The sequence below is a fragment of the Physella acuta genome, unplaced genomic scaffold (assembly GCF_028476545.2).
Source record: "Physella acuta isolate Inbredline_101_S28 unplaced genomic scaffold, ASM2847654v3 ptg001114l, whole genome shotgun sequence".
Classification (NCBI taxonomy): Eukaryota; Metazoa; Mollusca; class Gastropoda; family Physidae; genus Physella; species Physella acuta.
The window spans coordinates 63,464-75,631 of record NW_026732631.1 but is presented as its reverse complement, the minus strand read 5'-3'; the positions used below and the strand labels follow the sequence as shown (position 1 = coordinate 75,631).

The following is a 12,168-nucleotide window of genomic DNA, read 5'->3' as shown; positions in this document are numbered from 1 at the left end:
TTTAATATAATACTTTTATATAATAACGTTCATCAACCTAGCTGTAACGGTACTCAAGTTATCGTGTTAACAGAAACACATACATACACACATACACACACAGACATACGGACAAGATTGCAAAACAATGTTTTTCCGACTATTGCACGATTACAATACTTCCTATATACTTCATTTATAAAAATATTCTAGGAAGTTTGAAGGAGATCACTCCCGCTTTATTTAAATAGAATAGAATCACGTAAGAAAAAGAATTGAGCCCCAAATGAACATAAACAAATGTGTGAGAGCGGACAGTGAGTGCTTTATAAAGGAAACATTGATTAATTGATTGAAGTTTTAATTAAACATCCAATTCAGCCAAAGCTTTTGTCACTGTGACTTGTCGCCAATTCTTGATCTACGTGAAAGATTTTAAAAATCGGTCCAGTGAGGTAATCGTTTTTTTTTCAGAAATCGGAAATAGCGTAATGTAATTCTTCCTTTCACCGTTTAAAACTCAAAATTGAGATACTTGTGAGAAAGTATGTTAAAAATTTCATCTACCTAACTGAAACGGTACTTAAGATATTGACATTTTAAAAACTAGAAATAGAGCAAAGTCCCACTTCCGATTATCGGAGGTAAAAAAAAAGTTGATTGTAATTAAGGTATACAATCGTATACTTATAAATGAAATGTCATTTACCTAAACGAAAAATCACCCGAATTATAATGTTCACAAGAAAATAGATTAAAGAACCACTTCCGGTTTTCCAAATATTGTCCAAAATTTGATGCAAACAAGCGAATACATTGTAATCTTTGTAAAATTTTGCCCACCTTTCGTAAACGGTAATCAAGTTATTGGCTTTGGAGAAAAATGTTGTCAACATAACTGAAACGGTAGACCTACACAAGTTATCGTGTTTACAGACACACACACATACACACACACACGCACGCACGCACACACGCACATACACACGCACACACGCACACACGCGCGCGCACACACACACACAAACACACAAACACACACACACAAACACACACAAACAATCAGACATTAAGACAACATTGCAAATGTATGTATGACGTCGAGATTAGTTAAAATCTTAATTTTTTTTTTTTTTGCACGACGACAATACTTTCTCTACACTTAGATCTAGTATACGAGAATATAAAAAAAATGCTTAAATCACTTTTTAATAGCAAGCGTTTATCTAATAATGCACTAAAGATGAGACTTACTTTAAATATAAAATAATTAACTACTATTTAAGTAACTAAAAATAAACATGGTCGTCGCTTCTTAAATTCTTTTAAGTTATTTAAATAGTAGCTACTTATTAGATCGACAGACAGACAGACACACAGACACACAGAGACAGACACAGATACACCCACAGACCCACAGACCCACAGACAAACAGACCAACAAACAAATAGACATACAGACATACATACAGACACACACACAAACACACAGAAACACACAGACACATACACAGAAAAACGACAGACAGACAGACAGACGGACGGACGGACAGACGGACAGACAGGACAAAGTTTGAAGACATAGTTCCCATCTTTGAGTCTAAGACTTTTTTTTTCAGGCGGACATGGCATCGTTGTGCTATATTTGGTTTCCATTTTGCGGCTGCCTGAAGAGTGCGGCAAGCCGGCGACTCAGTATTTCCACAAATGAAAGCGTGTACAAGCGCAGCAGCACAATCCGAAAATCTCAGAGCAGTTACAGACAGGCTGTGTACAGAAATGGCAGTAAGGTCTTTATTGAGATCAGAAAAGACAATCTTTACCGTGGCAGGAGCAGCTTGAACGAATTTTATCAAGACTCGTTTGACATGAATAGCAAAGACAGCTCCGGCAAAGACAGCTCCGGCAAAGACAGCTCCGGCAAAGACAACTCTACCAATGACGGATCTGTCTGGTGCTGCTACCAAAACAAGCGACGAGCATCGACACAGCGAGTATCGCGGTGCCGAGATCATCGAGCTCATTTTAGAACCACGTTCAGGGAGTCCCATACGCTGGGCTATAGTGTGAGCCTCGAACAACCCATTAGCCTGACATCAGAGACATCCACTCCTCCAACCAAAGGAGTTCAGCGGTCAATGACCTCTCCATCCACTCCTCCAACCATAGCCAAAGGAGCTCAGCGGTCAATGACCTCTCCATCCACTCTTCCAACCATAGCCAAAGGAGTTCAGCGGTCAATGACCTCTCCATCCACTCCTCCAACCATAGCCAAAGGAGTTCAGCGGTCAATGACCTCTCCATCCACTCCCCTAACCATAACCAAAGAAGTTCAGCGGTCAATGACCTCTCCATCCACTCCTCCAACCATAGCCAAAGGAGATCAGCGGTCAATGACCTCTCCATCCACTCCCCTAACCATAACCAAAGGAGTTCAGCGGTCAATGACCTCTCCATCCACTCCCCCAACCATAACCAAAGAAGTTCAGCGGTCAATGACCTCTCCATCCACTCCCCTAACCATAACCAAAGAAGTTCAGCGGTCAATGACCTCTCCATCCACTCCCCTAACCATAACCAAAGGAGTTCAGCGGTCAATGACCTCTCCATCCACTCCCCTAACCATAACCAAAGAAGTTCAGCGGTCAATGACCTCTCCATCCACTCCCCTAACCATAACCAAAGAAGTTCAGCGGTCAATGACCTCTCCATCCACTCCCCTAACCATAATCAAAGGAGTTCAGCGGTCAATAACCTCTCCATCCACTCCCCCAACCATAACCAAAGAAGTTCAGCGGTCAATGACCTCTCCATCCAATCCTCCAACCATAACCTAAGAAGTTCAGCGGTCAATGAAATCTCACCCCACAATCTAGTTTGACTATCTGGCAAATGTACACTCAAATTTGACTATTTTGGATACGAACATTCTAATTGGACAACAGAAGCATTACCTAGTTCCTTAGATTTAATAACGCAGTGGCTGCCAAGCTTATTTTTACAAAATTTAATTTAAAAAACTTGATTCAATGTTAGCGTTTTTGATTTGGAGAAGGATAAGGATTAGGATCAGGATTAGGATCAGGATTAGGGTTAGGATTAGGCATTAAATCATTAGTTAATAATGTACGGTGAGCTTAATAACTAATTGTGGTTTTACTTTTTTAAGCATTGGTGTTCAGCTAAACTGAAAATCTTGCTGAATTGAACCTACGTGTTAACGAAAATAAATTCAATCTAAATTCTAAACGCAAGAGTTAAACCAGTGTTCTCTGATCAAATGTAGAGGCATTGGAAATGTGGGAAGGGGAATAATGAGTCGAATGCTGGCGTGTGCTATATGGATATCGAGTGAAACCATTTTTCGTATTATGGCCCACCGTTCCGATGGGATTCTATGGCCGGGAGGAGACTGACAATCAACTCGATTTGCTGATAACGTGTACAGCAGCTCATGACGTCTCGCATCTCCTGTCTACTACTCTCCCGGCGGATTCTAAAAGTCACGTGATGTTTCAATTTCTAAGAGTTCCCTCCCCTTTTCGTTTTCTAGCAGATTTCTTTCATACTTTCGTAGATTTACAGTTTCGCAGACATCTGTCAGGACAATGAGAATTTGTGTTATATTTTTTTTTTATTTCTAGTATTTTTTTTGGTAGTCTTTCTTACTCCCCCCCCCCCCCCCCGCCCACTCTCTACGCTGTCAGATAAAATGATCATTGGATGCTTGTTACTATGTAATGTTATTTCATGTTTTTCCAGCAACTCTAGCTCCCCCCCCCCCCCCTATCTATATGAAATTTTTTTTGTAATAACTACTATTTATTTATGCACCACAAAAGAACAAATAAAACCTTCATTTTAAAAAGAAAATGTTTTTGTGGAAATATAAATGTGCACTAAAATGTATATCACTATTTAAAATAAGCCGGGAGTGATCTCCCCTAAACTTTCTCGAATATTCTTATATAACACTACGTGGGATGTCAACTCGGAATATAGACATGATTTTTACTTTCTCGTATATACGTAGTATAGAGAAAGTATTGTAATCGTGCAAAAAAAAATCGAGGTTTTTACAAATCTCGACGTTTTACACCTCACTGATACGGAAAAACATAATTTTGCAATCTTGTCCGTATGTCTGTGTGTGTGTCTGTGTGTGTGTCTGTCCGTGTGTAAACACGATAACTTGAGTACCGTTACAGCTAGGTTGATGAAATTTCATATATAAGTATTTTATCAAAATCGTAGATCCGTATCAACTTTTGAGCGATTTCCGATAACCGGAAGTGGTACTTTTCCTACTTTGAATTTTTCAAAAGCCTATAACTTGAGTACTATTTCAGATAGATAAATGAAATTTCACATGTAAGTAAAAGATCTAATTCTCTACCTTCTGTTAAATTTTGAGTAATTTCCGTTGACTGGAAGTAGTAATTTACGCTACTTCCGATTTCTCAAAAAACTAATGTAAATTTTTAAAGTACTAATAATATTGCGCACTATTATACGCGTTTTTATTCGGCGTTTGCTTGGTGCGCAATGTTTTTTTTATGAGATTCTATTCTATTTTTAAAAGTTTAAGTATTTAAAATGGATTAAAAATCATAACTATATCCCCAGTTACCATCCCCTGTTGTTTTATATAAGAATATTCGAGAAAGTTTAGGGGAGATCACTACCGGTTTATTGTTTACTTAAACTTTTAAAAATAGAATAAAATCTAGTAGAAAAAAAAATTGCGCACCAAGCGAGCACCAAAACCAAATGTGCGCAATAGTGCGCAATATTATTAGTACTCTATAAATTTACATGCGTTTTTTTGAGAAATCGGAAATAGCGTAAATTAGTACTTCCGGTCAACGGAAATGAATCAAAATTTGATAGAAGGTAGAGAATTAGATCTTTTACTTACATGTGAAATTTCATTTATGTTTCTGAATTAGTACTCAAGTTATAGGCTTTTGAAAAATTCAAAGTAGAAAAAGTACCACTTCCGGTTATCGGAAATCGCTCAAACGTTGATACGGATCTACGATTTTGATATAATACTTATATATGAAATTTCATCAACCTAGCTGTAACGGTACTCAAGTAATCGTGTTTACACACAGACACACACACACACACACACACACAGAGACATACGGACAAGATTGCAAAATTATGTTTTTCCGTATCAGTGAGGTGTAAAACGTCGAGATTTGTAAAAATCTCGATTTTTTTTTTTGCACGATTACAAGACTTTCTCTATACTTCGTATAATCGAGAAAGTAAATCTAGGGTCGCTCAGCTATGTATTTAAAGAATTGAAATTGTTGTGCCGTTCTCAAAAAGTGCCAACAAACTATCATATATTATTATTCGCTACTTGCAAAGTAAAATAGTTTACTCGCATCTATCTATTATACTACTAAAACTTAAGTTTGTTTACATGTTGTTTACAAATATTTATTTTATATGTAAAATAGTATGTAGGTAGAGAACAATTTTTGTTTTCAGACAGACTGTTAATCACAAATTTATTTAAAGACGTTAATTAATTTATTGATTTATTCATAGGTAGATTAACCACATTAATTTTAAAGTTTTAGAACAATGGCTTTCTTTGACTGAATAGTGACGTCACAAGTTTTGTTTACTTCTTAGTACAATAACATGGCGGCTTCGATCATAGACTTTGTGGCCCATTCAAAAGTTTAACGCGTTTTAAAGCTAATTTTCTGTCGGCCATAACTTTAACAATACGTCCGTTTGCTGTTTTTATTACGTTCCAACATTTATATAAATTTTCAACTGTCTTTTTCATTTAGTTTTACAATAAATTTCTCTAGCTCTACAATCTGTCCAAGAAAGTTATTTATAGATCTAAAAATATCATGTGGCCAAGCAAGTTATATATACATCTAGATCTAGAATCTAGGTCAAACCAAAGATTAATTAGATACACACCAAAGATTAATTAGATAAAAATACAATCAATTTTATAATCATAATACATTTTTAGTCTTTAAATACTTGATATAAATCTTTGTGATTTATCTATCTAGATCTAGATATATCTAGCTAGAATATGTCTAATGATTAGATCTAAATTCTAGATCTAGCAAGAGTTACGCAAAAACTATAGAGTCCTTTCATATGACGTCACGTCCGTTCGTGATACCTACGCCCGCCGCCACAGTGGTGTACACAAGACGTAAACACAATCAGCTGTTCGCCAGCGCTGGACGTGTTCACCAGCGCTGGACGCGTTCACTGTATGTAAAGAACCGCACCCGCGGAAAAGGAAAAATACGTTAAAAAACTTGAACTCTTATGAATTGAAGATCCTTATATTGACAGTTTCGTATAAATAAATATGTGGACAAAATTTCTAAATAAAAATACTGTTAGTAATACTGTTTGCGTTTAGAGTTAAAGTAGCCGAATCTGATCAAATGCATTTCTCGATACTTTGTTTCATGTAAGGACAGTAAAATAATAAACTTCATTTTAATTATAAAAGATAACTATTAATAAAACAAATATGCTCGACCTTCACAAATACTAATAGTAAAAGACAAAGTCAAAAGTAATAGGCTAATAAGAATAATAAGATCTAATAGTAGGCCTAATACCTGGCTCCGCTGGGTAGACATAGAATCTAGAATCTACTTCTTTACTTAAATTTAATTACTTTAGATCTACATTCGATTCAAAATACACCCATAATAAATCAAAAGTAGTCATAATAGGCCTAATAAAGCATTTAATTGTCTCTAAGATCTAAAATCTCGCTCTATTATCTAATCATTTTTTTAGCAAACGAAATTTTCTGAAATTGAAATAGATTATATGACTAGACTTAGATCTAGAATCTGCTACTTAAATTAAATTGTAAAAACTTTATACAAGCATGTAGTTGATATTATCCTAATTTATAAAAGGCCATGTGCGCTCTTCTCTCTCTCTCTCTCTTTCTCTGTCCGCAAAAAATTTTCGCCGGACATCACGTCAGAATCGGCAGCGATATATCGAGAACTTTTTACGGACTTTTGTTGAAAATAATATGTTAGATGTTTTAAATGTTTAACCACAATTTTACTTAAAGAAGAAAAATAAAAATTAAAGGCGTATTCGAATGTAGAGAAACAGTATTATTTATGCAACCGGAAAAGCATTAATACATGTGAAAAAGAACGCATAAAACTGTGACGTCGCTATTGCTTATACATTAACTAATGACGTCATCTGCTGTGTTTTGAATAAAAAGAAATGAACTATTTCATTCAAATTTGATTTAGATCTACGTACACTATGAAATGTATACAATACAATTTTTCCGGCCTAAACTCATAAAATTTATTTTATGTATTTGGATTCTAGATCTAGACTAGATTCTAAATCTAAATCTAAATCTACGCCTACGCAATAACTAGACTAGATCTAGACGTAGACGCTAAGATCTAGATTTAGACTCTAACTTCTCTAAAATCAATTCCAAAAATAAATTTCTATATTAGGACTAAACTATTTCAAGACTTATTTATTTTATACAAAATCTTTGTTTGGAACTGGCTAATTTGAGATAAAAAAATTAATTTGAAAGAATAGGCATATTCGCGTAAGTTAAGATTTTAAAATACGTGTTTCATTCTCCGAATATTATAAGGTGCCTAAATAGCGGAGATGTTAGTGTACATTAAACCACGCAGGTGGTGCGGGTTCGAGACACACCAAGTCAACTTGGTTAATGTATTTTTTTTAATTATGCTCGGGCTAAACTTAAAAAAAAAATTCTTTTAGGAATCTAGATCTAGATCTAGATTGTCGGGTGTCCGATAGGGCACTTCCCGGCGCCGCAGGCGCTTCAAATTTGGCAGGATCTTGCCTTGGGGCGACAGAACACGGGGGCCGGTTGGCCGAAAAGTCTACGATGAGGGGGTCAAAACTGACCTCGACTGACCGGTACCTTATATGAGCTATAAATTAAAAAAAAAATGTCCACGGAGGAACCTCTTCATAACTCTTGAGGTCGTAGACCGACCCTCGGGCGAATTAATTAAGCATTCAAATTCTCAATGTTTTCGAAAGCCTAAGCGAAGCTGGGCAGCATGCCTAGTTGTAGTAGAAGGCTTTAATAAATTACTAAGGCCTACCTACTTTGTTGTCTTTTTACAGCAATATGTATCTGATACTGGACTGAGTTTCATTAAATTCAAATTCATATCTAGTAATTGGTCTACTAAGTTTTTGTAGCCTTATAGTAGTACAATAATCTAGATCATACCAGCCAACAACAAATAACCACATTATTATTATTTGGTTAATGATTAGGCTAAATTTTTTTTTTAAATCCACTGTTTATAAAAGAAACAAATCAAGCTAGAAACATAATAAGTGAGATGGTTTAGAATAATAGCAATGGACCCAGTCTACAATTGATACAATTGCAGGTCTACATAGGGCCTACAGTCTAGTAGTTTACTGTAGGCACCTAGTGTGTAGCTAGTATACTAGTGTGTAGCTGTCCAGAGTTAAGATTCTTAATGCCTTAATGCTTTCCCCTGATAAGCCGTGTGTGCTATAAATGACATAACATGACACCGAGGTGAGAAGTGTTGAGGGGAGAGCAGTGGGACTTTCCCCTTTGTTCTCCCTGCTGGGCCCTGAGGGTCAAAATTATATAAGAAATACTATCTCTGTGGGGCTGGGTATCACGGAGGTGAGACATTTTCAGGGGAGGGCAGGGCAGACTCCTCTTTGGTTTTATTGTGGGCTAGATACAGGTGGGGGCAGCCATCATGAGGGTTGAACGTCAGTATTAATGTGTCTGATTACTTCCCTGCTGGATTATAAGGGTCTTAAATTGTATAACATGCTACCCAGATTGGTTATTACCCATGGAGTATATTAGCCGTTGTAGTGTGGGTTTTGTAGGAGTTAAGTGGTCTCACGTTTGCTACAGTAGATAACCTCTAATATATTACTGCATTTGATCAGCTTCGTCTACTTAAACTCTAAACGCAAACGGTATTACTAACAGTATTTTTATTTAGAAATTTCGGCCACATATTTATATTATCCACGAAACTGTCAATAACTGTATAAGGATCTTCAATTCCTAAGAGTTCAAGTTTTTTAATATTTTTCCTTTTCCGCGGGCGCGATTCTTTACATACGGTGAACACGTCCAGCGCTGGTGAACACGTCCAGCGCTTGCGAACAGCTGATTGTGTTTACGTCTGATGTACACCACTGTGGCGGCGGGCGTAGGTATCACGTGATTTAGGTCACGTGTTTGCAAGGACTCTATACTTAAGACTTAAGCAAACGAGTCGTAGAATCTAGATCTAGATAATTCTATCTCGATCTAGATAATTTCCGACCTTCATTATTTTATATAAATATTTGTTTGGCTAATTTAAGATAAAATTTAATTTGAGAGTTACTACTACTAGACTTAGATCTAAATCTAGATCTATGCGCGTAAATCAAGTTGCATAAGGAGACTCAAAGTATTAAACGGGCGTCACGAGTTAAATAGCTAAGTTGTTAGTGTAAGCGGCTTGCATTCAGGTGGCACGGGTTCTAGACCAATACGTCAATGAAATTAATTTTTTTTTCAATTTTTTTTTAAAGATGTGAATGATAAAGTTGCCTATCTGAACTTGGCGGGATACAGGGCAGGTGAAGTAGAGTTCATCTGTTTCTTTGTCCTAAGTATATGAAGGGATAGTGTGGTCAGAGGCATGCTCGGCTGGAATCGTTTTTTTAAACGATAATAACATGTCTGAGACTTGGCGGGACACTGGGAAGGTGAAGTAGAGTTGAGTAGGTCACATGTGACGTCAGTATATGAAGGGATAGTCCGAAATCGGTGTTTTTGGTGTTTTTAAAAGATAAAATTAATTTTAAAATCTTGCACGGCGTAGTTACAATTAATAAAGTTATAAAATCCTGCCTGTCTGGTTTTTTTCGGACTTTACTAAAGATTGGATGTATTTGATGTTTTTATGGACCTCTCAAATACCTTTGAGACTTTTCTCGCTGGGGTCCATTGGATGCCTGATTATTTTTTTATGAATGAATTAAAATTTGAACCGAATTAGTAGGCATTTCTATCGAACAAGTCATCACGTTCAATAGCGCGTCATCACGTTTCAATAGGCGCGCAATGGCTTTTAGAACTGTCCGAATTTTCGCTCCGGCGTTTCGATCTAGACAGACAGACAGACTGACGACAGAGGAAGCGAGTTAAATAAAAGCTTGTAAAAATGTGTGACTGCCTGCATTCTCTCTTTATAACAAATAGTAGGTAAAAAGGCCTTTAAAATGGAGAGGCAGTGTACACAGCGTACATGCTCGATCACTCTTTCAAGTGCCCCCCCCCCCCCCCCGGAGAGCAAAGTCTGGAAGAAACACTGCTCCCAATTATTATTAGGCCTAGTAATAGATGTTACCGAAAATATCAAATCCCTATATTACATTATTAGTTAATGTACACGTTGCATGTAAATGAATTAGTAATTTTGCAACATTTATTTAAAGGTCTAATAAATTTTCGTGATCGTCAAACAATTTGGAGGGGGGGGGGGGGAGAGAGAGGGGGGGGGGGGGTACGTCAAAAGTGGACGCGTGTGGACGGGGGGGGAGGGGGTGTCTAAAATTCCAAATTCCCGAATGTTCGTGGACGTCATAAATGGATGACCCCTTGCCCAAAATAAATACACAATAATAATGAAGTCATCGATACTCGATAATAAAGACAATACCGCATTTTAAGTGGTTTGCGTGCATAATTTCTTTCAGGCAGCTCTTCACCGGTAGAACGTCTAAGCTCCCCCCCCCCCCCCCGAACGCAATAGAATTTATTTAGAAAATATATTGGCAAAAGCAGGAAACAGGTCTAGATTATAGAAGTAGGGTCTACCTTTAGTTTGTATGATCTGCAAATACAAACCTGCTTTTCATCCCGGATGTTGTGGGGTCACTTTAAATTTTTTTTCAGGGGACACTGGTAAAAGAATATTTTTTGTTTTTCCGGGGGTGAACGTCAAAGCCCCCCCCCCCCATCCCCCGGACGCAATATAATTTAATTAGAAAATATATACTTTTACCAGTGTCGGCCTCCCCCGCCCTGGATAATTTTATTCGCCCCTGCAAAAATTCAAGTGCCCCACACTCGGAAAAAAGACTGAAAGAAACACTGTCTGCGTGAGTGAGGTTTATCTTCCAAAAGTAGGAAACGGGACTAGATTATAGAAGTAGGTTCTACCTTTAGTATGTATGATCAATAAATATGACCATTGTTTCTTTCAGACTATTTTCTCCCCGAAAGGGGGTACTTGAAATTTTCGGGGGTAGGGGGCGGACACTGGTAAAAGTATATTTTCTATATAAATTTCATTTTTAAAAATCTCGTTCGGGGGGGGAGGGGGGGGGGGGTGAGCAGTTTATCTCCCCCCCCCCCTCCCCCCGAAGAGATACCTGGAAGAAACTCTGCAATACGCTTTAGTACAATTAATTTCTTTTCTTAGTGATAAAGTTTATCAACTCACATATCCAGTAAAAATCCGTCCAAGTTTAGTCGGCGAAAAAGCCACCCCCCCCCCCCTCCGTCTAGAAAAAAACACTAATCACAGTTTCTTTATATAACCAAGGTGGAAAAAAGTTAAATCAGCTCGTAGCCGTTAAATTTCCGAAATTCGACTGTTTATAATTCAAAATAGCAGCTTAAAAAAGTCCGCCCCACTACCCCCCCCCCCCCCCCCCAGCTACAAACAAGTTTGGCCAACATCTAGATTCTAGATCTAGATCTAGAATAGATTCTGTTGAGACCAAGTTAGTTAGGTCGTCTGAGTCTAGATTTAGAATTCTAGATCTAGATCTAGTAGTTAAGGGGAGATAAATGTATAACTCTTCAGAATTTTTTTATACAGATGGTAGGTTCCCTTATTTATTGTTTGCGGGGTAAAAGTAAAATGCTTTATGAGCCTAACGTTTGAGTGTTTTAATTAAATTAGATTTAATTATTGGCTATTTTATAACCAATTAGAGACACAAAACATTATTTCCGATTTTAATTACTAGATCTAGAATCTATCTAAATCTAGACCTATAACTGTTTTACTTTATCAAGGTCAGTGTTAGATCTCTATATTATATCTAGATCTATGTTTCCATTTTTGGCAAGTCAGACAA

At 37.1% G+C, this 12,168-nt stretch overlaps 1 protein-coding gene across 1 annotated transcript in view; it reads left to right on the top strand.

Annotated features, from left to right (window-relative positions):
- Positions 1 to 2,860, top strand: part of LOC131955903 (pyroglutamylated RF-amide peptide receptor) — a gene marked incomplete at its 5' end in the record, with an annotated part of 39,033 nt that extends 36,173 nt beyond the window's left edge. Inside the window, 2 exons of the mRNA XM_059320210.1 lie at positions 1,599 to 1,928; positions 2,069 to 2,860. Coding sequence (XP_059176193.1) covers positions 1,599 to 1,928; positions 2,069 to 2,860 — 1,122 coding nt within the window. The remainder of the gene's footprint in view (positions 1 to 1,598; positions 1,929 to 2,068) is intronic.
- Positions 2,861 to 12,168: the final 9,308 nt, after the last annotated feature.